Below are 24,193 nucleotides of genomic sequence, written 5' to 3' on the forward strand. Positions count from 1 at the left end.
CCTAAACTGTGCACATGCAGAGATTATTTCTACGTTAAGAGAGAGATCAGCTCTCTCTTAGGTAAACCCTAAATTCTGTTAAAAGTGAGGAGTTCAGTCCAACATTAAGAGAGATTGACTCTACATTAAGCAAGATCAGCTGTAAGCTGTGTATATATAGAAGCCAGCCCTACACTGGGCTCATGAGGGGAGATCAGATCTGTACCATGCACAGAGAGAGGGAACAGCCCTACCTGACATGTCCCGGCCCCACATCCAGCCAGCATCTCTTTTAGGAGGGTGAGCTTCTGACTGAGAGGAAAAGGGAGACAGTGATTATTTAATAAATACACTTCAAGCATGTTATTTATGGTAGATGAGCCAGCTTCTGACCCCAAAGGAGTTGGCACCAAGATAAGAAGCGCCGAGCATCTGTGTGGAATTTCCCAATTAATTTTGACATAATACGTCTGGTTCCATTCAGACAGTGTGAAATATCCCTCATATTACTACTGTAAAATGTAATTTAATATTTAATTAAATATACTGCTCCTTCTAACCGAGAAGCACACCCTGAACATGAAGATGGCTTTTTATAGATTCTCTCCTGAATTCTGCAAAGTATTTGCTTCCTGCATGACTAAATAAACTACAAAATCCAGCATGTTCCCATGCTGTCGAGCATGCAGGTTGACATTTCTGCAGTGCCCAGTGTCACTGGCCACCCTCCTGCTTCCAGATCAAATCTCTCTTAGCAACACAGGTCAGTGACTCTGCTAATGACTCTACTCCTCATCTGAGCCACTTTCAGTACCAGCAAAGACCCCAGTGAAATCCACTGGACATCCACACTGTCCGTCCGCCTTGATCAAAGACCACTCTGTATAGCACCTTTAACGTCTGTCGTCTCCTACAGCAGGCTTGCAGTCTGCAGTGTTTCTGCCGTCACAGCAATGAGTTCATCTATCATCAAGCGAGAGCCTTTCTGCAAATCAGAAATAACCATGGGTGTTACGTGTGACCCATCATGCCTATTCTCACTATTTTTTACACAGCAATTATTCTTGTGAAGAAAAAAATAACTTGTCCTTAATTTCTTGTACAGCACAGTAGCCTTTTAGTTTGCTGCAGCCGCTCGACAGCATTATAATCTTTAATCCTTCCAGTTTCCATACTTTGTGTTTTTTTCTATAACACTGAATCACATGCTGTCTTCACTGCTGGTCAGATTTTTCATCAGATTAATATTCAGCTGGGGTCATATGATCCCTACTGGCAATACTAATACTACAATGTTTCCAGATTAAAAACCAGAACGGTTCCAAAATCCATCCATCCAATGTGATGACGGAGCCATGCCAGTGAAGCAGGGCATACAGGGAGCAGCAGGGGGGGCAACACTGCTCCAACAGCACCCAGCTGCCAGTAATTACTGTCAGCTAAACCCAGGCTCTCCCTGGGGTTTAAGGCGCACTCTTACGCTAAGGTAAGGGTGATAAGAGGACTCTGCTGCTATTGCCTACGTCAGTGTTTCCCACCCCGGTCCTTCGGGGACCCCCAGACAGTTCATGTTTTTGCTCCCTCCCAGCTCGCTGTCAGACAGTTCACGTTTTTGCTCCATGGTAGGGAGTTGGGAGGGAGCAAAAGCGTGAACTGTCTGGGGGTCCCCAAAGACCGGGTTCACCGGCTTACGTAACTATGGTCTCCTAAACCAGATGCAGGATCTGACCACTGCCCATCTGTCTGGCTCAACCCACAAGGTCCTGCACAAATACGACACAAACCTCACAGATTTCCTGCATGTCATACCATCTTTCAGCCACTTTTTCACTACAGTGCTGCAGTGTTCCCCAGAATAAACAGGGCACACCCTGGATGGAATGCCATACTGAACGCCATTGAACTGAATGTGTAGCTCCTGGCCATTTATTTTGGTGTTTGAGTGATGCTTAGGAACATCCGATCTATTTACTCAGGAAGACCGACAGATCTATGTCCTTGGGCTAGGTAATTCTGTACTCAAGGATGACAGGCAGGCGCTATGGCTTTGAGGCAGATATATATTTTTTTGAACCTGTCCATCTTGACTTGTCAAAGACACCTTAACGATATTCACTGAATCAGAATTTTATTCATATGAAGATGAAGCTGTGATGGCTTCCTCCCAGGCACACTTGCATGTACGCACAAATAAACGTTCTGGCCACCTGCCACCTCCCAGCAGGTCTGCCTGGGGCCTGGACTCATTAAGCAAGCCACGCCCCAGGTGTACTAATGAAGCGACACAGACGAAACTCTGCAACAGTAACCAGGGCAACCAAGCCGAAGTCATCTTTGAGCAGGTAGCCCAATGGGGCCATGTCCCAAAATAAGTTAGCATTGTCTTATTTTAGCTTTTGTTGATGGTGCATAAAATGCATGAGCGCCTCGCGTTAGCACTGCAGGTTCCCCGCGATTGATCACCCCTGAGTCACACACGCCTCAGCCCGCCACATAGCCCAGGCTGCACCCAAACAGTCTGTCATCCACATATGTCATCAAAACGCAGGAATAACTGTCAGGAATCTCCCCCAGAAGCCTAGCTGTCTGCCCCTACTACACTTTTGCTAAGCTGCTACACAAACACAGCTGCCCAACAGACAGTGTATACTGAGCTTTGAATCATATTAATAATTCACAAGCCGGTCAGGTCAAAACAATCAATAATTTAACTACCCGGAGCTTTTAGTAGTCATGGCGACACTGAATGGAGCTGAACAATGTAACACAAAGTACAATCCTACATGTCGTGTTGATATTTGTAACCTGACGCTATTATGATGCAGCTGACGTGTTGCTTTTGTGCATTAGAAACATTAACGTCAAACTGCCGACATTTATATTTAGTTCTACATTTATTTATTTCACCAATGCTTTTGTCCGACGCGACATACAAGCAAAAATACATTAGAAGCTTGATACATGTGATCTCCACTGGGAAACACAATCAAAAGCGTTTTTATGTTTGTATACGACATATTTTAGGAATCAACACCAGAACTGTTTTCCAACATAATTAACCCAAAATTATAACTGCACATGCTTAACAGTTTAATTATTGAATGGGGGTGAGTGGAAATTGACTGTGGTATATTCCTGATATTGATATCCAGGAGTGATTGATCTATGTTCTCAGAAATGACTGATCTGTATACTTTTTCTAGTATAATTGGTTCTTTAGCCATTGCTCAGCCCCAGACTACTGGTTGGTAGATTGTGGCTGCTGCCATTACTAACTGGCAACTGGAGGGCTATAGTACATAAGCACTACTCTAACTGGCAGTGGTGTGAGTCTCAGGGCCACACACACACATACACATACAGTGAGTCTTAGTCAAATCTAAGTCTTAGTGAGTCAAACAAAATGATGTTTAAATGATCTTCATGCTGGTGTGAAACTATGATGTTATGCCTGTCATTTGTCAAAGTGTGTTAGCTTAGCCATTTCAAAACCTCTGCTAAAATCACCCCAGGATTTGCATCAACCATCCAATATGCCTATGTAGTTTTTTGACTTGGCCACTAACACACTTCATATAGCTAATCAATAGTTCAAGAGTTATTTAGCTAATTAAGATAATTGATTAACTGAGCCGTTGGTAAAATTTAACAAATACATGGAACGGCTGAGGTTTGGGAACTGAAGCGGTGTTCATCTAACCATCCAACTAGATATCAGTGAATTTTTGTAGGAGAAGAAATTCTTGTTAGATTTTTATTGTATTGCTGTTAACTTGCATTGACAGTAATTTAAATTGTGTTTCTTTTTCTAAGCAAATATACATTTACTACCCAGATAAATATCTTAAAACATTTTCTTTGATTGCGAAGGGTTGGTGCCCCATCCTGGGTTATTCCCTGCATTGCCCCCATAGCTTCCAGGATAGGCTCTGGACCCCCCGCGACCCGGCATAGGATAAGCAGGTACAGAAAATGGATGCATTGATACCTCAGACATTTGCACAGTGCTGCATGTAAATAGCGTGTCTGTGTGTAAGCCAGCGTGTATAAACATGTGAGCCAGTGAGATCTGGTTTGTTTGGGCCCATCGGTGTGTAAATCCCACGGTGTTGCTCACCCATCCTTGGAGAGGTGGTGTCTGAAAAAGTCATTTGCAGCCAGTTTGATGGCCTTCTCCGGCGTCACCAGGGTTAAGTTCACTGCTGCCCCTGAAAGACAGCGAGCATTGCTGGGTCTCTGAAGAAAGCGGACAATAGCGCTTCTCGCCTTTTGGTGCCGGTCCCTGGCCCCTTACCTCTGTACATCCCAAAATAGCCCTCCGATCGGATGGTCTTGATAAGGCAGTCTGACCTGCAAGGCAGGCACAAACAGGGGCGACATGGTTGGACAGATGGACCGAATGACGTTGCTCGACAAATCAAATGTAAGAAATGCCTTGTGGGCAGGTACTGCTTGCTGTCCCTGAATCTGCTGGCTCTACTGAATGACAAGAAAAACGAGGGCAAATGAAGGTGACAGCCAGAGACGAATCTACGCTTCATTTACAGGGGGTGCAGTGTAAGAGAGCCCAACCAGCCGTCCAGATAAAAAAGTAAGTACATTTGCAACAAATTATTACACATTGATATGACTAACACAAGCTACATTTCAAATCTAACTGTCTAATACGATTTTATTGCACTTAACAAGTTCTAATAGCATTTTCATCTGACCAGTAGGGGGTGCAATTGCATCCTGTGCACCCTCGGTAAAATCACCCATGGTTACAGCCAATACAGTTAGTGTGTGATGCAGTTAGATGCTGTAACAGGGGCCATAGTGTGTGTCATTTACTAGGCAGACAGCCTGACTAAAATAACAGACGCATTACTGAAGCTTGTCACACATGAGCACAACCCTAAGCAAAGCAGAATACAACAAAAAACAGTTAAACCACAGAGCAGAGGCACACTGGTATCGCCATAGTGATCAAAGTCTGAGTGTGCGGCTGCTTTGAACTTGAAGTGTGGTGATAAACCCTCAAGGTGCTTCTGGGTTTGTCAAGTCTGAGGCTTTTAGAGGCGGCCGGCTGCCTGTTAAAACTCATCTGCACATGCAACCGTGGGGCATCGAAGGGGAGACCGTACATACATGCTGGAATAGAGGCGTGACCCATTCTGCTGGTTCTGGAGGCGGGTCTTGGCCAGGTCTATGGGAAACACACAGGTCACCCCGATCAGCCCTGCAATGCCCCCATTGATCAACTTGGCAGGCAAACTGGAGGACAAGAGAGACAGAGTTCAAGCACATCCTGCTCAACGTCAGTGCAGAGTAGCAGTGTTACCCTGCTTCATACCATGTTTATCATGTAACATATTTAGCATTTTTGCCCAAATAAATAAATAAATAAATTACTATCCACATATACTGAACTTGGAATTTTACCCTGTTAAATACCATTACCTAGTGATGGCTAAATGAAGCTTCATGAACCATTTGCTGTATTTTTTGACCCCACTAGATTCCACTCCTTGTTTGCTTTGGTTTATGTTTTGAGCCCTTTCTGAAGAGAGAGCACCATCTAGTGGAGCCAGAAAATACAGCAAGTGGTTCATGAAGTTTAATTTGCCATCACCATCATTACCCATGACCAACAACTTTCTGTCACTATAACATACTATTCCCACCTAATTTACTTCATTAATTGTAATTTATCATTTAAAGCGCTGCTTCGGCTGGGGTAGTGACACTGATATTTTAGCTATTAGCTTTTAAAAAATTGGACATGAACAGTTACAAAACTGTCAGATCCTTTGATATAACGTTACAGAAGCTTGACTCCTGACCGTCAATGAGCTGTGTAATGAGCTACTATAAAATAAATAAACCTGACACACACTATTATGTTTAAATCAGCACAGTCTGGTATTAATAAGGGCTAAATCCATCCCTCCATCCATTTTCTACCCCCACATTTCTTGCGCACCGACCCATCACAGGGCGCACACACCATTCACACACACGTTTACGTAAGGGGCACATTGCCGTATCTCACATCCGCAGTTTCGCTTATTTGTGCGCCCATGGCCATGAACAATTAAACGGGAATGTTTCGGAAGCTTGCGGAACGAACACAGAAACTCGCAGATGCGTGAGCCAAGGACAATGCAGATAATGATTTGGATCACAAAAAATCATATAATATATAAATATTCGTAATACATGATATTTGTTAGTGTAAGTGCACACTGTATCTTTAATATTGAAAGTCTAGGCTTGGGGCGTGGCACGTATCTCGGCAACCAGCCAAACTCACATGTCAGTCGTCTTTGTGACAGTGGAATCTCATGTTTCTCGCAGTGATGTTTAAACTTTTCAGTGCCTTTAATTTTGCACTTTTAATAATGGGTCCAAAACCTAGTACTCCCAGTGCATTCAGTACTAACTTTTTACATAAAGGGGCATAATTTAAATGGGTTGCATATTATATTAAAAGATTTTGATAGGTAATGAAAAAGTAATTTGACATGCAACGTGTACAGTACTGTACTTCATGTTTAGAAATGAATAATATATAGACATTTTATGTTATCGTTCAGGCTAGCAGACTTATGGGTAGAGGTTAGAGGTGCCCAAGTATTAATTGCGAATTGTCACATTCTCAGGGACCTGACACCCCTAACCATCTTATGAAGGGGTTACGGTGTAGTTATTCTTTAATTTGTTATAGCTTGTGTGTGGGTTTCTAGATACTTGTTGAGTTGGTCTATTTAGGATGTTTTTAATTCTCTAGCCCTAATATAAAAACGCACGGCTAGGCCCTGGACAGGGGCCCAGCGGCTAATCGCGCAGCCGACTGTCTGCAGCCCAGCCTGCGAGGCTGGTTTCACCTTCACGCGGGCCTCCCGCCCCTCAGTCTCACTGCCAGGCGGTCAGGGACTCCCCGCCAACCGAACACGACGACAGATTCTCAGGCGAAAATAAAGTGGAGCATCTCTGACATGGCCTGGGCGTGTGTCCAGCGGCTAGTGCCGGCGTGAACATGGCTAGATGATCGAAGCCTGCGTGATTATGGTGACGGATGGTACCTCCATCAGGGCCTGTTTCATTCTGGCTAAATCTAAACAGCTTTAAAGTCCTTCTTTAAAATCCATCCATCCAACCATTTAAATGAAAATGTCAAACTGGATAAATGCACATATCTCTTACACTTAATTTTCCGGCTAATTAATACTAATTAATTAAAAACGCCTCCCCTGACAGTTCGCACTTACCTTATCTGCTTGTCAGCCATTTATACTGGACCCCTTTCAGCGCGTCAGTGTGCTGGGCCGTGTACTGCGTCTCTTGATAAGCGTGTCTCGCAACACTTTGGTAGTACCTGAGTCAGTCAGGCCGCTTATCGGTCAATCGGCCCCGGAGTGTGATTAAGTGCCTTTAAGGTTGTCTGTTTGGTCTGAGTGTCAGTCGGTTTGTCTGTTAACGTGCCGCATCAGTCTGCTTGTGCCGGGCCGCCGGTCAGAGCCGTTCCTGAAAGAGAAAGACAGAGAAACCAGACTGATTCACTGTCGCGTTTCCTGCCACTGAACGGTTGCCGGGTTTTGACAACGGCCTCTCTCCCGACCCTCCTGGCATTTCTCTGACCAACCCCTCCCCATCCTGCATATTTTCCAAACCCCAAATCTGTCACTGAGGCGTCCATCTGGTGCCACAGGAGAACTAAGCACTGAAGCATTAGGTTGTAGCACCAATGCTCTAGCAAAACACTCCGTCTCTCTAAGCAAATGCAGGATTTCACCACATTATGTAAGCTAATAACAGCGTCCATACATCTCTCTGTGTTATACAGTGTGAATTTCAACATCCAATTTATCCACCTGAATATTAGTAAAAAATAACCAGGCGTTAACCGCTACGTGAGCATAATACAAACCTGAAGCTTGGTGACCATTGACTTTGCTATGCTAATGCATCTTTGAAAAAATACAGTTCTAAATACTAGATGATTTAATATTATACTCTATTTCATGTTGACAAAAATGTGTTTCTGTTTAGACTGGTTTAATCCTAATACATTATAATCCATGTATGTTTCTTCTGGGTTTAGCTTAATAATCAGCAGAGCATATGTACTAGATATTCTAGCCTACTAGAGTACCTACTTCTCACTTAGAATGAGCACAAGCACAGACACGACCATCATTGGGTTTCTTTGCCACTTGTGGCGATGCTCTCGAGTCTGTGCTACATACATCTGCGCGGCAGTTTGGCATGCAGCGCCTGGTGTACATTAGAGTCCTTGAGCAGAAAAGGGTCTTTCCTGTTTCCTGTATTTTCCACCCCTCTCTGCACCAATCACAGCGTTGCCAGTCCACCTCTCCGCCTCCCCCTGTATATTCACACCAGTGTTGACACTGGCTTAGCGTTTCCTCGCCTGATAACAAGTTTATTTTTCCTCGTTACTTAGGTCAGTGTGCACAGTTGTGGTCGTATTTCCTCACACACGTCATATCGAGTGAGAAAAGTGCAGCCACCTCATCCCTTGGCCCATATGTTCCACCTGCTTCTTCATTTTATTTGCCGGCCGGTTCCCGCTTGACTATACAGACTCTGTAAAGCTCGATGTGTATCGAAAGAGAAATGAAGCAGCAGACAATGCAGTAACCAACTTAATTGTGCTTGCACTCCATCAAGGCCACTCCGGACAACAATTGTAACTAACAATAATACTAATAATAAGCATAATCCATCCCCCCATCTTGCATAGCCAATGACCCACGTGCAGGGTCGCGACAAGCCTGGAGCTACTCCCAGGAAGCACATGGGACGAGGCAGGGAGACTCGCTGGATAGGATGGCGTCGCGGAGCTCAATTCACACACTATGAGCAGGCCTGACTCCAACTTTGAATTGTTGGGTGGACCGCTGATCATCTAGAGGGGCCGGGGTTAAAGCTTGAGGGCCAGATTTTATAGCTTTGGCTGTTTCACTCTTCCCACGGCTGGCAAGTGGGCCAAGCTTATGATTGGATAGAAGCTAGGCCTGACATCAACCAATTTAGAGATAAAAATTCACCTAACCATGACGGTATGAGACCACAGTGCTACCCGCTGAGCTAAAGAGCAATGTTGATAATCATCATCATCATCATCACTCCCCAATACCGCAACATGTCAGTCTGTCATTCCGTGTGGCTTTCAGAACCAGAGCCTGATGGGGAACACTCTTAATCATCGTGATGGCACATGCCAAACAGTGACAAACTGCAATAGCAAAACGGAACAGTGGTCGATCATCGAAGCTCTCTGACACAGAGGGACAGACACTTAACGGTATGGTTGCTAAGCAGCACAACATTACAGCCTGAGAAATTACTAAAAAGAACCAAATCAGCATCTCTGTGACCCAGTTTCCACAAAATCTGTAGCATTGTCAGATTCACAAAGCCCAAATTCATACAAAAACCCCTTCGATCTAAGGCAAACACAAAGCAAGAAATATCCTGCCATAACAACAAAACCTGGAGCCCTGAGCGTCTGAAAAAGTATTATTGTCTGATGAGTCATCTTTCACACTTGCTACATCCAGATGGATTTACACTTTAAGAAAGCCAAACGATACCTTCAATTGACAATATCTTTTCGTAAGGTTGGCCATCTTGCGGGAATCATTATGTCTGATGACTGTTCTGGTACTTTAATTGCTGAATAATATGAGGTCATTTTACAGATCCTTTATGGAAATTTTTGAAGCACAGAATGCAACGTAGATTTTCACATCCTTCATCCTTCAAACAACTGGAGGCTTTTCTTCTTGAAAAGTGGTCCAATATCCCTCTACACACAGTTCAGGACTGCAGTCTGAGATGGACTGAAAACGGTTCTCAAGATAAAATGTCGCCCTACTCCTTCTTAACATCTCATTTTTGTGTTTCTATTATATGTAATTCTTGTGTTGCACTTCTGCTCCTTTGTTGTGTAGTTGTTATGTAGGTCCTGCTCCAGTACTGCTTACACTTGTACCTGGCCATTCACTGGAAGCTCAGCCTAGCTGTACCTGGCCGTTCACTGGAAGCTCAGCCTAGCTGTACCTGGCCGTTCACTGGAAGCTCAGTCTAGCTGCACTTGTGCCTAAATGACTCCTTGACAGCTGGATGTTTGTAATGCGGTATTTGCCTCAACTTGTACGTTGCTTTGGACAAAAGCATCTGCTAAATATAATAAATGTAAATATGTTTTCCACTACCTAGAAATTGATGTTTTCGTGATTTACAAGCATTGTACCCTCAACACATTAGGCCTGATTGAGCTATTAATTGAATAAGCACACAGTTCAGATCATATTAACAGTGCTGGGAAAAAAACAGTATTAGTCAATGAATACAAACGATATGTTTTTATTTCTTCATTTTCACATTGTTGTGAATAATTTATCTAATCAACAGTGATTATACACTTAGTTACTCTGCACCAAAATACATTAATACCCATTTAACAACCGTAAGGAAACAAATTTTTGATTCTTTTTTTCACTCTTCAGCAATTCTCAACAGATTCAGAGCTGAATAGTTTAATAAAACAGTTTTACAAAAAAATGGGCCCAACCAATAAGGTGGGCTTGCAAAATCCCGGGATCACCGGCATTCCACACCTGCACCTATTCAGCCAACACAGAAGTGCTAAAGCCTCCAGAAACCCCACAGCCCCAAGCAGAATTAGTCCCCACAGGTGCCTCTGTGCCACCAACATGCAAGACAGGAAGTCACATCTGCAGAACAGGCACAGTACTCTGTCCATTGTTCATCTTCAAAATGAATACACAGTATTTAAACACAACAAATTTAAAGAGTTTAAATCAATCCCTGTTTCATAATACTTCTATTATCAAAATAACTGAGCCTCATTCCAGTCGAGCCCTTATCGGCTGGCTCACCCACTCCGATATCCGCCTATTGTGCTGATGTTTGAGTCTGTACAGGGGTTGTGGACTCGCAATTCAGGTAGACCAGCCGACAACAACGGCAGGAGGAGCCATAGATTTCCTACAGAAACCCAGAAACATGCCAGCAGAGGTGTGTGCTATCTCTGTCCCAAGTGCCGCTCAACAACCAGAAACTCAGCAATGTAAAGTCTACACGATTTATAGGGGATCGCCGAAGAACCAACACTAGCTGGGCATTATGACCATAGAAAGCTGTCCAGTGAATAGTACAGTATTCTAGAATTAAGACCCGATATCCTGTAATGGGGTGGTCCAGCATTAGCACTGTCACCTCACACCTCTGGGATCTGGGTTCGAGTCTCTGCCAGGGTTCCATGTGTGTGGAGTTTGCTTGTTCTCCCCATGTGGTCGTGGGGTTTCCTCTGGTTTCTGCCCCCCCCAAAAATCCAAAAACATGCTGAGGCTAACTGAAGTTACCAAAATGTCTGTAGGTGTGTGAGTGCCCTCTGCAATAGGCTGGCGCCCCCTTCTGGGCTGTTCCCTGCCTTGCACCAATAACCTCTGGACTCCCTGCAACCCTGACTGGGACAAGCAGTTTCAGAAGATGGATGGATGGACCCTATAATGACGTACCCAAAGGCTCAAAGACACCATAACAACAATCTCTGCTCACAAACCGACTTTGATAACAAACCCAGTTTAACCTTCATTCAGGAAGCGATCTTTGAACTGTCCATGATTAGGAGTGAGGATCTCATCCACCAATCAGCAGACATTTACCTACAAAACAACTCCCCCTTGCCCCCCCAACCCCCTGCCCGCGGCTGTAGTCCTGCTAACATCCACTTTCCCCGTTTCATTCTCCACGGCAAACAAAGCTGCAAATGGTGTAAAATTAGACCGAGTGTTAACACCACTGCCATCTTCTCCCTGCAATTAGCAGCCTCCACCTACCCACAATGCCCTGCTTGTCTTCCGCCCACTGGGGACTCTCAGCCAAATCCAGCCAATGGATAATACCTCCCTACTGATGTATATCCGAACAGGAACGGCAGCAAAAACACACACGACCCCAACACATGCAAACTCAGCTGGCTGTTGCCTGGCCTCTCTTGTTCCTGTTATTAGGGAGCTTTTCTGTGTGTGTGTGGGGGGGGGGGGATTCTTTAACAAGAACCATGCTTTATGTGTGACCATGCATGAGGGAAAGTAAGACGACCAGGAAGTGGAGCGAGGAGGAGAAGAGAGGCAGGGGCAAGGGTCTTAATGAGAGACAGCTCATTTCTTGTTTGAAGACAGACAGGAGTAATGGAGTGAATAGGGAATGAGTGTACGCCGTGAGTGTGTGGCTGATTAAAAGTACGCTGTCTCCACCGTAGCCTTAAACCAGCCTGAGCAGGGCATGAGTTTTAAGCTTCAGAGATGAGTTTTGCTACAGCAGACAGAGAAAAGCAAGGCAGAAAGAGGGATGACAATTGGAGGATAGTTTTCTTTCTCATTTCCTCATTTTCACTTTCTTTTTTCAGCAACCCTTCTCTAACATTGAGTAGGACTGAGTGTGTAACATTGTGCTTACATGTGTGTACCTGTATTTACACATGCATTCACCACTTCATGCGTGCGAATGGCTGCCTCAGTGTGCCGCTGCACATGCTTGTTTATGAATGTGTCTCTGAGTGTGTCTGTTTATGAATGAGTGTCTATGTATAAATGTAAGTCTCTGAATGTATCTGAGTATCACTGTCACATCTTTATTGACTATTTTGTACACATCGTTACGCATTACCACCTGGGCAGTTGCTATCTCAATTTTGTTGTGCTGTCACGAGCAATGACAAAAAAGATCTGAATCTTGGTTCTTGACCGTGGAGGTGTCTCTGGTAACTGCCTCTAAACCGAGTACAACCAGCAGTCTCTAATCTGACTCTCTCAAACAGGGGTAATGAGGTACCGGAGTGACAGGTACCATAGTGACATATAACTTTGTGCCATGAAGCTTTAGCCAAAAACAAACCAAGTGTGACCTCTGAAACCAAGAGAGATCCAGGCCCACGGACTCTGAACCAGTTCAGGTGTTCAGCCAACCTCACTAACACGTCCATGCAATCCAGCCTAGAGCCCTCACAGAAGCTCAGTGTTAAAGTCTGGCTCTACTGATAGAGCAGGAACAGAGAGCGGCATTGTGGGATGGGTCGAGAGAGCAAGGTCCAGGGCAAATCTGCTCATGCTGCCCCTTCGCTCCCACTGGAATGAGGTTAAAACTCTAATCCCAACCCTTTCTGGTTCCATTTCATTCTGGGGTCTTGACCTTTGTGCATCTCTCTGTCTCCATGGCATTTTTGATGTGTTATATCCAGGGATCTCAGCGAAAAAGGGGGTTCAATCAACCTTGCTCAATAAAATTTTAAGCCTAGTTTCTTACGGGATGGGATTTGTCAAGTTTTTTTTCATGTCTGGACTGAAATATAATATACAATTTAATCCATAATGCGTGACCGACCCCCCGACCCCACTCAACAACTATACCATCTCGTCAAGTGTGTCACACTCTACTGCAGTGTTTCTGACCCACCCTCGGCAACCCTCAGACAGTCCACGTTTTTGCTATCGGGAGCTGGGAGGGAGCAAAAACGTGAGGGTCCCTGAGGACTGGGTTGAGAGACACTGCCTTGCTGTGGTACTCACTGGCTGAGTCACACACCACATCAGGCCCTGCTGTGTCATACATCGCAGTGCGGTACTCACTGGCTGAGTGACACACCACATCAGGCCCTGCTGTGTCATACATCGCAGTGCGGTACCCACTGGCTGAGTGACACACCACGTCAGGCCCTGCTGTGTCATACATTGCAGTGTGTTACTCACTGGCTGAGTGACATTCTACATCAGGCCCTTCTGTGTCATACATCGCAGTGTGGTACTCACTGGCTGAGTGACACCACGTCAGGCCCTGCTGTGTCATACATCGCAATGTGGTACTCACTGGCTGAGTGACACACCACATCAGGCCCTGCTGTGTCATACATCGCAGTGCGGTACCCACTGGCTGAGTGACACACCACGTCAGGCCCTGCTGTGTCATACACCGCAGTGTGGTACTCACTGGCTGAGTGACACACCACGTCAGGCCCTGCTGTGTCATACATCGCAGTGTGGTACTCACTGGCTGAGTGACACACCACGTCAGGCCCTGCTGTGTCATACATCGCAGTGCGGTACCCACTGGCTGAGTGACACACCACGTCAGGCCCTGCTGTGTCATAGGGCGCTTTTCCACCGCACAAAGTACGGTACTTTCGGTACGGTACTTTCGGTACTTTCGCTTTTCCATTGACTTCCGGTCGAGTACCAGTACCGAAATCTCGAGTACCAAAAGTGCCAAACCAGTTGGGGTACTTCTTTGGTACTTCGGTACTTTGGGGTGGGACTTGCAAACGTATTTGCTGTCGATTGGTTATGCAAATAGCCTGCTGCTGAAACACAAAATACAACCGCCATCTTTTGAAACACACATAGCGATCACAGCGAGAAACAAAACAAAAAGCAGTAGAAACAAAAATATAAAAAAGTAAAATTGAAGGATGGACAAACGAGGAAACACAGGCTTTAATCGCCATATGGTCGGATGAACAGATCCAGTGGTATTTGGATGGCACGACTCGAAATAAAAAAGTTTTTGCCGTTCCGGGCAATTCAGTTTCCCTATGTTTCCCCTGTCGCGCGCTGATTTGTACACGGTTTCGCTGTAAACAAGCCATATATTAATTTTAAAACATCACATGCCCTTTCTATGTTTTTTTGTTTTTACAGATAATAAATGAAATTACTTATTTCGCTCGATAGAGATATTTCTTGATGAAAACGGTATAGTATTGCTTATAAGACTATATTATGCGTGACGATCTACTGTATTCACATGTAATAATGTACCTGAGTGATTTTCAGACATTTCACATAAATCTTTGCTTTAATATTAGGGGAAACATTATTTCCTGATAGACAGGACAAACATAGGGAAACTGAATTGCCGGGAACACCGTAATACCAAGCCGCTTGGAAGAAATGGGGCACACGCGAAACACCGAACAATGCCGCTTGAAAATCAAAAAACAATTAAATAATTTGTTTGCTTTCAAAAGACTGAATTAGCAGTAAGCTAACTCTTACTGCTTTGATCGGCTTAGCCAAAGTAAGTGTACCTACGTAAACGTAATTGATGGCAGCATGATTTGGATTTTACTAAATCTTATACTGTGATAGAAGCTGACATAACAATAAACCGCATTTTCCAGCCTCAACTGTTAGTTTTAATTTTGTGCTGTCAGTCAGGGGCGGTCACTGATGATGTCATTTGGCACCGGTACCATTTTTTACGCCAGTGGAAAACCGACATGAAAGAAGTACCAAACTTTCGGCACTTCATGGAAGTACCGAAAGTACCAAAAGTACGGTACCTGGTGCGGTGGAAAAACGCCCATACACCGCAGTGTGGTACTCACTGACTGAGTGACACACCACGTCAGGCCCTGCTGTGTCATACATCGCAGTGTGGTACTCACTGGCTGAGTGACACACCACGTCAGGCCCTGCTGTGTCATACATCGCAGTGTGGTACTCACTGGCTGAGTGACACACCACGTCAGGCCCTGCTGTGTCATACATCGCAGTGTGGTACTCACTGGCTGAGTGACAGTCTACATCAGGCCCTTCTGTGTCATACATCGCAGTGTGGTACTCACTGGCTGAGTGACACACCACGTCAGGCCCTGCTGTGTCATACATCGCAGTGTGGTACTCACTGGCTGAGTGACACCACGTCAGGCCCTGCTGTGTCATACATCGCAGTGTGGTACTCACTGGCTGAGTGACACACCACGTCAGGCCCTGCTGTGTCATACATCGCAGTGTGGTACTCACTGGCTGAGTGACATTCTACATCAGGCCCTTCTGTGTCATACATCGCAGTGTGGTACTCACTGGCTGAGTGACACACCACGTCAGGCCCTGCTGTGTCATACATCGCAGTGTGGTACTCACTGGCTGAGTGACACCACGTCAGGCCCTGCTGTGTCATACATCGCAGTGTGGTACTCACTGGCTGAGTGACACACCACGTCAGGCCCTGCTGTGTCATACATTGCAGTGTGGTACTCACTGACTTCCAAACTCAGAATGTGTTAACTGACTCCAGTCTTCAAAAGCTCAGTGACTCAGGCTGAATAAGAACATAGGCAAGTCAAGGAATTAAAACAGAAAAATGACGGACCATTTATAAAGAAGCACATTCCTATCAAAATTCAAACACAAGTGCTAATAGAACTTCCATTTCATTTCTGTGTCAACTACCAAAAGGAAATTCTATGGCATGCCTGAACTCTCATTTTTTCATTAGATAAGATTAAATATAAATTCACACTGGACGTTCACCACCAAATGAGAAATAAGAGTTCATCGTTCTATATGGGTTAACTGTACCAAAATTAAATCAAAAAAGTACCACAGCACTGGCTTTCTGTTCCTTGCTAAGAGTGAACTAACCCAAAAATGCCTGATCCTCTGTCTTCATTCCAACTTCCTGCTCTGACTTATGTTCCTCCAATGGAAATGTTCCGTTCACTGCAGGTGGGTTTTAAGGGCAGCAAATGGGAGTCTCTTGTCAAAGTCCAGGGTGATGCACATTTTTCCAGAAGCCTACTTGCATATTTTACTGTTTCCCGTAGGGTAACAGGCTTGAAATGCAATACTTGTTCTGTCCACAAGGGGCACTTCTGACACCCATTACCCATCCTTTCCTCCCCTGCCCATACGTGCGGGAAGATGTTTTAAGCTCAGGGTGCTGAAAGTCGGAATTGACCATTGATTGTTTATTGCTGGCGGTTCTGTAGTCCATTTGCAGAAGTAATCATAAAGTTGCCTCTGAAACATTGTGAGATTACATAATGCTATGGGTCTCTTCAACCAAAACTATATGCATGGGCAAGCTGCCCACAGCATCCTGATACTGCATTACCACCGACAACCAGAGGGGGCGCTGAAGCACCCTCAGCAACCCCACTTCCAAGGCTATGGCCCCTGGCAGAACCCTTGTCGGACACATCTCTTTAAACATGGGACAGCATTTCTCTACTGCCCCTCTCAAACTAAGAATGCTAAACAGCCAGTGAGACTAGCTGTGAGAGTCACTGCCTGAGGGGGCCTTCGAGATCTCCCCAGAGCCCTCAGTTCTGCAGCAAACCCCTGAGCTGCTGACTCCCAGCAAAAACTACCGATTGTTAACTAACTCCCATCTCTGACCAATCCCCAACGCACACTCAAATGCACATATAACTTGTACAGCATACACATATAGACACACTGGGTTTACATCAACAAAACAGCACCCCCTAAACTGGGAGGAAGCATGACGTGTAGAAAATGACGATACATACTGTACCTGTGTGTAACAGCAGACTCCTCTCCTCTGATTGGTTATCCATGGAAGGGGAGTGGCTAGGCTTTTGCACACTCAGAATCCATAACATGTGTCTGTGGGCCTATGTCTTTGAGTGTGTGCCAGTGTGGGAGATAAGCAGAGGTCCTCCTTCCAGTGACCCACTGTACTGCAGTGCACTGTAACTTTAACAGGCATCCTGCTCAGAAAATGGGCAGCACCTCAAATGCTGAGTGAGAGGCTTTGCATCAAAGGGAAATAAAACAATCAATCAAAAACTTTCAAAACAATAAATAATTTGACACATGCTGAGCTGTACTATATACTCTGCTGTACAGTGCTGGTATCATACCAAGGTCACTGTCTGCATTTAGTAATATACTGCAATGTACAACTGCCCTGCATAGTACATCATACTGCAGGTTAGGAGACAATACTGTACTATAGTATAAAATTAAAATAAATTCTATTGATCCTGGGGAAAATTCATGCAAGATAGACATGACCCAGGTGGTGATCAAGCGTGTGTGTGTGTGTGTGTGTGTGTGTGCGTGTGACCAAATGTCCCCCTCAATGTAAAAGAATCATGTTATTTTGACGTTGTGGGGTTAGGACTGGGTAGGGGTTAAGGTCGTCATGTGGGGATTAGAGTTTTCCCCATAGAAATGAATGGAGGGTCCCCACAAAGATATAATTACAAACCTGTGTGTGTGTGTGTGCGTGTATGTTCTCCGAAGACTGAATTGAGGCAGAGAGAAGCTGGAGCAGAGAGGATGTACACTGATAGCCTTTGTCAATGTCGCACCCTGGGAAAGAGGAGAGCACAGGAACCTGAGCCACTGACAGGGCAGGTCTGCCGAGGCCCCCGGGGGCTGGGGAGGGGCGCTTTAAGGTGACCGACTCTCTGCCTGAAGCTGGGGATTTTTTATGTGATGCCTCAAAGAAAAACATTTACACTAACGTTCTCATGAAGAACTGTAAGATAATCACTGTTTCTAGATCTTCCAAAATTCTAATATTACTATTATTATTTTGTATCCCTTTTACATAAAGGAAATGTTATATGCATAACATTTATATGTGACATAATAGATCAAAACCAGCTGATTTCTGTTTTTGGTCTGTATGTCGTGGGGCCATTAAGCATCAAAAGAGGCAAAGTAACTGCAGGGACATGTTGGTCAGTTCATGGACCGAATTTTAATGAAATTAAAAAATTGACGTGTATCACTTGTTTTGAGCCAAGCTGCATTTCTGACATGTGATTGTATCCAGTGCAGTTATCAGTCTCCTGCCTTCTCCTAGGAAGATGCCAAGCATGTATAAGACACTGGAGAGGACTGTACCACAGTCCGGTCGGGTGGGGGGAGTCAACATTGGATTAAAATGGTTCAAAAAGGTTCAGTTTAGAATGGTAAGATTTAACTCTTAATCGTTTAATCCTGCAGAACTTACTCAACATGTTAGCATAAGCGGACTGTACTAACACTTCCCCCATTTTTCAAAGATCACAAATTGCCTTCTAAAGCTTGCAGCTAGATTGTTAAGCTATTCAAACAGCACTCCGTCACTATAGGACGGTACGGTCACCGCGGATCACCCCACGGAGACATGATAGCACCGGTGATGTCACAGCAACACCCAACGCCTGGTACTGCTTCCGCTGCTCCCAAACATGTTCCCTCTGCAATCCCGAAAGCTGATGGGGTGAAACCGGGCAAACTTGTGAGTTCATGAAAAGTCTCCTTGAAAGAGGCGGACAATCGCGCATTCGGTGCCGAGTATGGAAACAGATCAAGGCAAACGTTTACAAGAGCCTCTTATGCTTATAGAATTCAATGACAACTCCAGCACTGTGTGAGTTTTCCTGTGATTCGGGGTTGAGGAATACCGGCCAAAGGCCAATCGATGGAGGCAGCAAAAAGTGCAGCTTTCCAGTTCAAACTGAAACGGAAAGGAGAGATGAAAAGGGGGAAGTATTGTCACATGAAGAAGTTTCTCTCGCTTCTTCTCAAGGTTTTCGCTTCTTACAAAGAGTGTCCCACAGTCTTCTATCTCACTTGTTCCCTCTCAGTCCTCTCTCTTGCTCAAGATGATATTTTATATAGAAAATGCATACTATAATGCAACAAATTACCATTTTATTTCAATGAGGCATTTTTACAAACCAGTTCATACTACTGTGGTCACACTTGAGACACTTCAGTTGAAGGGCGTGTGCCCACGTGCCTGGACCTCCACTCCTGATAACCCAGAGCACAAAGCTCACTCATTTGCTCATTTACACTCTTCACTCATTCACTAGGCTGGCCTCCATTAATTCCCACAGCTGATCTCTTCATTCATTCAGCAGGCCGATCTCATTCATCCGTGCAGCTGGTAGCACTTTGCTTAAGAACAGGACTCTCCTTAGGATTTGAATGCAGGGCTTCCTGGTCACAAGCAAACCTCCATGATCTCAAGCCCGCGGTGCAGCCTACCCCCCCCAATCGCTGGCCTAATCCCCGCTCTGTAACCCGACTGAAGACAGTGCTGACCGTCACCATCTTGCTGGAAGCCACTAACGTCCACATCGTAGTTAAACAAGCTTCGAAGTCTTACGCTGCCTTTGCTTTCAGCAAACAAACAGACCCCTAAGCACATTTAACAGGACATGGAATAACAAGCAAAGCACCACAGCACTTAACAGAGTGGGACAACAGAATTACTGATTATCCCGGGGTGGGGGGTATTTCATCAGCTTCCCGTAAGTACTTATCCAGTAAAGCGAATTTAATTGACATGGACCTTCTAGTGAAAGAAATGAATTCAGGTAGAAAATGTTGCCCGTTAGAAAGAGCTCAGGCAGCAAAACACTCAGTTTTTCGGTTCAATTTTCCACTTAATGGCTCTACATGACCTGTGAACGCAAGCAGAGTAATATGGTAATAACAGTAATGAGAAAAAGACAACAGAAACATTAAAAGAGCAAAGATAAGGTGACCTTCGAGCCCCATTCGTGGCTAATAAATGGCTAGTCAGCGATCGTGGCAGGAAGCATAGCCTGGGAAGGAAGAATTGAGCCATCGCACACATGGGACAGGATGCCAGTCCCTCACAGGGTGCCCCCCCCCCCCAACACGCGTTCATGCTAAGGCTACGTCAGAGACAGCACAGGGACAACAAGTCACATGTCACTAAAAGGCAACAAACAGTGGGAGAATGAGCAGACTCTGCTAACAGAAGCAAGGATGCATTCGAGCGCAGAACCCTGGAAGGGGTGATGCTACCTGCCAAACTACCAAGCCACAAAAAACATGCACCCCTCCCCGAAAGATAAAGAACTGCATTCGAAGCCCCCAAACCGGGAAATCTGAAGCCACCAATTAATCGAGCATTTTTACCGATGCCTCTATTTTTAGTGATTAATTTCCTAAAGTTTTGCATGTGTAATTTAGTTAATATTTAACATATCACAATCTAATACAATGCAGTTTATGTTCCAAACTGTTCTCACGGGGTCAACTGCCTGACTCCAATGCACTTCAGCACGAACAAATCTTGAATAGCAGAGAACATGAACACATCAGTGTCATAATTGGTATTTATTAACCAACAAAAAGACTGAAGTGCCTGGGCACCTTATCACCTCAAATAGAAATACGACACCATTTACAAACAAGAATTTTTAGGACTGTAATGTACAACAACAATATACGTGTTCCACAGCGGGATACAGTGGTAGCAGGCTGGTAGCATTTTTGCGTCACACATCTTGCTGGGGGTTTGAATATTATCCCCATTCTCTTCGTATGGAGTATAAATGTTGCTCCCCCCTCCCCATGTCCTGCAGGTTTCCTCCTGCAGTCCAAAGACATGGCACTTTAGTGCGTAAATGCATTGTGATGGGTTGGCATCCTGCACAAATGTACTTTGCTGCGTCGGATAAACTCCCCCGCCCCTCAACGCTGTCCGGGCTAAGTCGTTGGGTGAACAGATTTTAATGCATAGCGCGTGCATTACCAGATGCGAGCTGTCAAAGGTGCAGATTTACCCCTTGGCCCTTCTCTCGCGAGCGTCCGCGCACGCGCAGGCAGGGACGCGCTCACCACCTACTCTTCCAAAGCATTATTAATTCACTATCATTATCACCGATGCACGCAGGGGTAGGCTTGCATTGACACAAACGCACGTCGGCCCCCGAAACACGGACGCCCCCGGACGATGCGTGATCCACAGCAGACACACGCTGGCTCCTACGACTCGTTAATCCGAGGATAAAAAAAAACACAACTAGCTACTAGCTCGTCGGCTAGCATCTCCTTTAAACCATTTTGAATATATGCTATGCCAAATAAAAAATAAGATGCCGTGACTATAATATTCTTGTTATGCTGACAATAGTGATGTAACGTGATTTACCAAACCCGGTTCATCCTGTAATGCATTAGTATACGTTTTCAAATCCACCATCAATCATTAAAATAAAACATACGCTGCTACAGTCCAGCTACATAGTTACACGTATTAATACATGACATTTAAAATATGGCTGGTAGATGGTAATATAAACGTTCAAAAAGGTGCAATGACAGTTGTCCCTCTATTCCTATGTGCAATCATATTTCGACACATAACGGGAAGCGAATCGCTGTTCCTCCGCGATCAGCGCTCCGTTTTCGCATTTGTCATCAGTGAAAAACATATTTTTTAATTCTCAATATTGCTGATGTAAAATGATATGTCCACATGCACATCGTGATGCTTTTATATATATATAAAATATTATTTCAAGTTCTGCTTCTGCATGTTTATTGACAGACAATGACAAAGGAATAACAATAATACACTTATAATATTCCCATACCGTGCCTTGTCCTCTTTGCAGAGTTGGACACCCTTTGCTTTTATCGAGATCGCTAGTTGTCTTTCGCTCCCCTTAGTTCTGCCGGTGTTACTAGCAGTTGTGTCCCAGTGTGTAAAAGAGAGAGAGAAGGAGAGATTATGGTGGGGGGGAGAGAGAGATTGAGAGAGAGAGAGAGAGAGAGAGGGAGGGAGGGAGAGAGAGAGAACGGGACACAGGAAGGATAGGAATATGGAAATGGATGAAGAATGTAATGACTCGCAATGCAGGAGAAGACGGGAAAACGAGGTCATCTGGTGGCTGGAGCGTGTCATTGCAGGCACAATATCCGCGGCACCGGGGACAGTGTGTGTGTGTGTGTGTGTCTGTGAGTATTGTGCGCGCATGTGTGTGGGGAGGGGAGGAGGGGGGCAATAAAGCAGCGTCGTTTTGCTGGCTGTTGTATATTATATGACCTTGAAATGAACAAAGATAAAAATGGCACCATAAATGAAGTTCCTAACTTAGAAAATGTAGTTTATATTCAAATTTTATGCGGACGGCTGTTTTTTTTTCTTGGAGATACTCTCATTTGTTGACCTATTTCGCCACCCAGTGTAAAGTACAACGGTAGTAAAATGGACTGTGAAATTTGTTGAGTGTGCTATAGTGCGTCTGAAATAACGTTTCAGTGAACACTGTCAGCAGTCCTGGGGGTGATGATGTGTCCTTTATGTGCTCTATACGCAGATTATAGAGAACCTAACAAACAATTAGATACACAGCTACAGATCAGTTCATCAGAAAGCAGGGATAAGTTACCAAATTGTGTGTTTTACAGGTAAGGTGTGTGTCATTTGTATACTATAATATGAATGGAGTCAGGTTAATCCAAATAACTACAATTTCATTGATTTTTCCAGATTAAGATTTTAATAAATTGGACACATGTTATACATCCAAATATCTGCGTATGTCTGTGTGAAAATGTGTGTTTCTGGATGTGTGTACATTGCCGTTAGGTCTGTATGTATTTATGTGTATGTGTGCATGTTCTTGTGCTGTTTGTTCAGCGCGTGTGTGTGATGTTAGTGTGTGCGTACAGGCATGAGTGTGCATTTTGCTCGAGGTGACTCTGTGGGTGCACTTTACTCTACTTGTGAACATTTATGCACGTGTGTGTGCAGTGCACACATTGCGCTTTAATTTTAATCCCCTGCAGTGTCCCAGATGCCTCAATGATGACTCACCAGCATGACTACAAACCACCCCATAAGTCAGCAGTCCAGCCCCCCCCCCCCCCCCTCCCAGTACGTCCCTCCTCCCATCAGGTTGGACCATCTCCTCCTTTTGCTCCATCCCCCCATCCACTGTTTTCCAGGCTTCTGTTCATTCTCTTGATTTTGTGGTCTTTCTATTGGATCACCACTTCTGTCATCTGGAAATTAACACAAATGTTTATCTTACAAACACTACAAAGCAACATATAAATGACCTATTTCAAGGTCAAACCAATGGATAAGAAAATTTAACCAAAAACCAACAAGCAAATTAAATCAATAGCCGAAGTTGTACTACTATTAGCAATGCAGTGAAACTCTCCTTTTTGTAACCCGTCATTTTCAACCCCACTGCGGTGATATAACATCCCTGGGCAGTTAGGGGGGGGGGAAAGGGGCCTCTGTCTTACATCCACACCCTCTAGTCATTACTTCACACCCCCAGGAATGAGGAGCAGCTGAATTTTTCAACTGAGAATTATGCTGCTGTCACATCTTTCTGCTACATTCCTCATGATGGATAAAATCAACACTTCTCCTGTGTATATTAAAAATGAAAGACCAACTCTTCATCAGGCCTTAACTACCTTTATAAAACAATTTATATGTTATATATACAATATAGTGTGTTAATTTGTAATCAGGCCAACCTACAACCTTGTGGCCCAATTCATTCTGTTTCCTCCATAGCAGTGTCTCCCGACCTGGTGCTCAGGGACCCCCAAATAGTGCACGTTATGCCCCCTCCCAGACTGAGCTCAGG

General features: G+C 44.7%; 1 protein-coding gene across 2 annotated transcripts in view; it reads right to left on the minus strand.

Moving 5' to 3' along the window:
* The window catches only part of slc25a22a (solute carrier family 25 member 22a), a 30,455-nt gene extending 8,094 nt beyond the window's left edge, over window positions 1–22,361 (minus strand). Inside the window, exons 1-6 of one of the 2 annotated variants that reach the window (XM_023819716.2) lie at window positions 22,175–22,361; window positions 7,233–7,488; window positions 5,110–5,167; window positions 4,274–4,329; window positions 4,097–4,187; window positions 234–291 (exon numbers count right to left, since the gene is read on the minus strand). In XM_023819716.2, coding sequence (XP_023675484.1) covers window positions 234–291; window positions 4,097–4,187; window positions 4,274–4,329; window positions 5,110–5,111 — 207 coding nt within the window. In that variant the 5' untranslated portion in view covers window positions 5,112–5,167; window positions 7,233–7,488; window positions 22,175–22,361. Of the gene's footprint in view, window positions 1–233; window positions 292–4,096; window positions 4,188–4,273; window positions 4,330–5,109; window positions 5,236–7,232; window positions 7,489–22,174 lie in introns of both variants that reach the window. The other variant, XM_023819715.2, reaches the window with a different exon arrangement.
* Between the last annotated feature and the right edge of the window lie 1,832 nt (window positions 22,362–24,193).

The sequence above is a fragment of the Paramormyrops kingsleyae genome, chromosome 11 (genome assembly GCF_048594095.1).
Source record: "Paramormyrops kingsleyae isolate MSU_618 chromosome 11, PKINGS_0.4, whole genome shotgun sequence".
Taxonomy (NCBI): domain Eukaryota; kingdom Metazoa; phylum Chordata; class Actinopteri; order Osteoglossiformes; family Mormyridae; genus Paramormyrops; species Paramormyrops kingsleyae.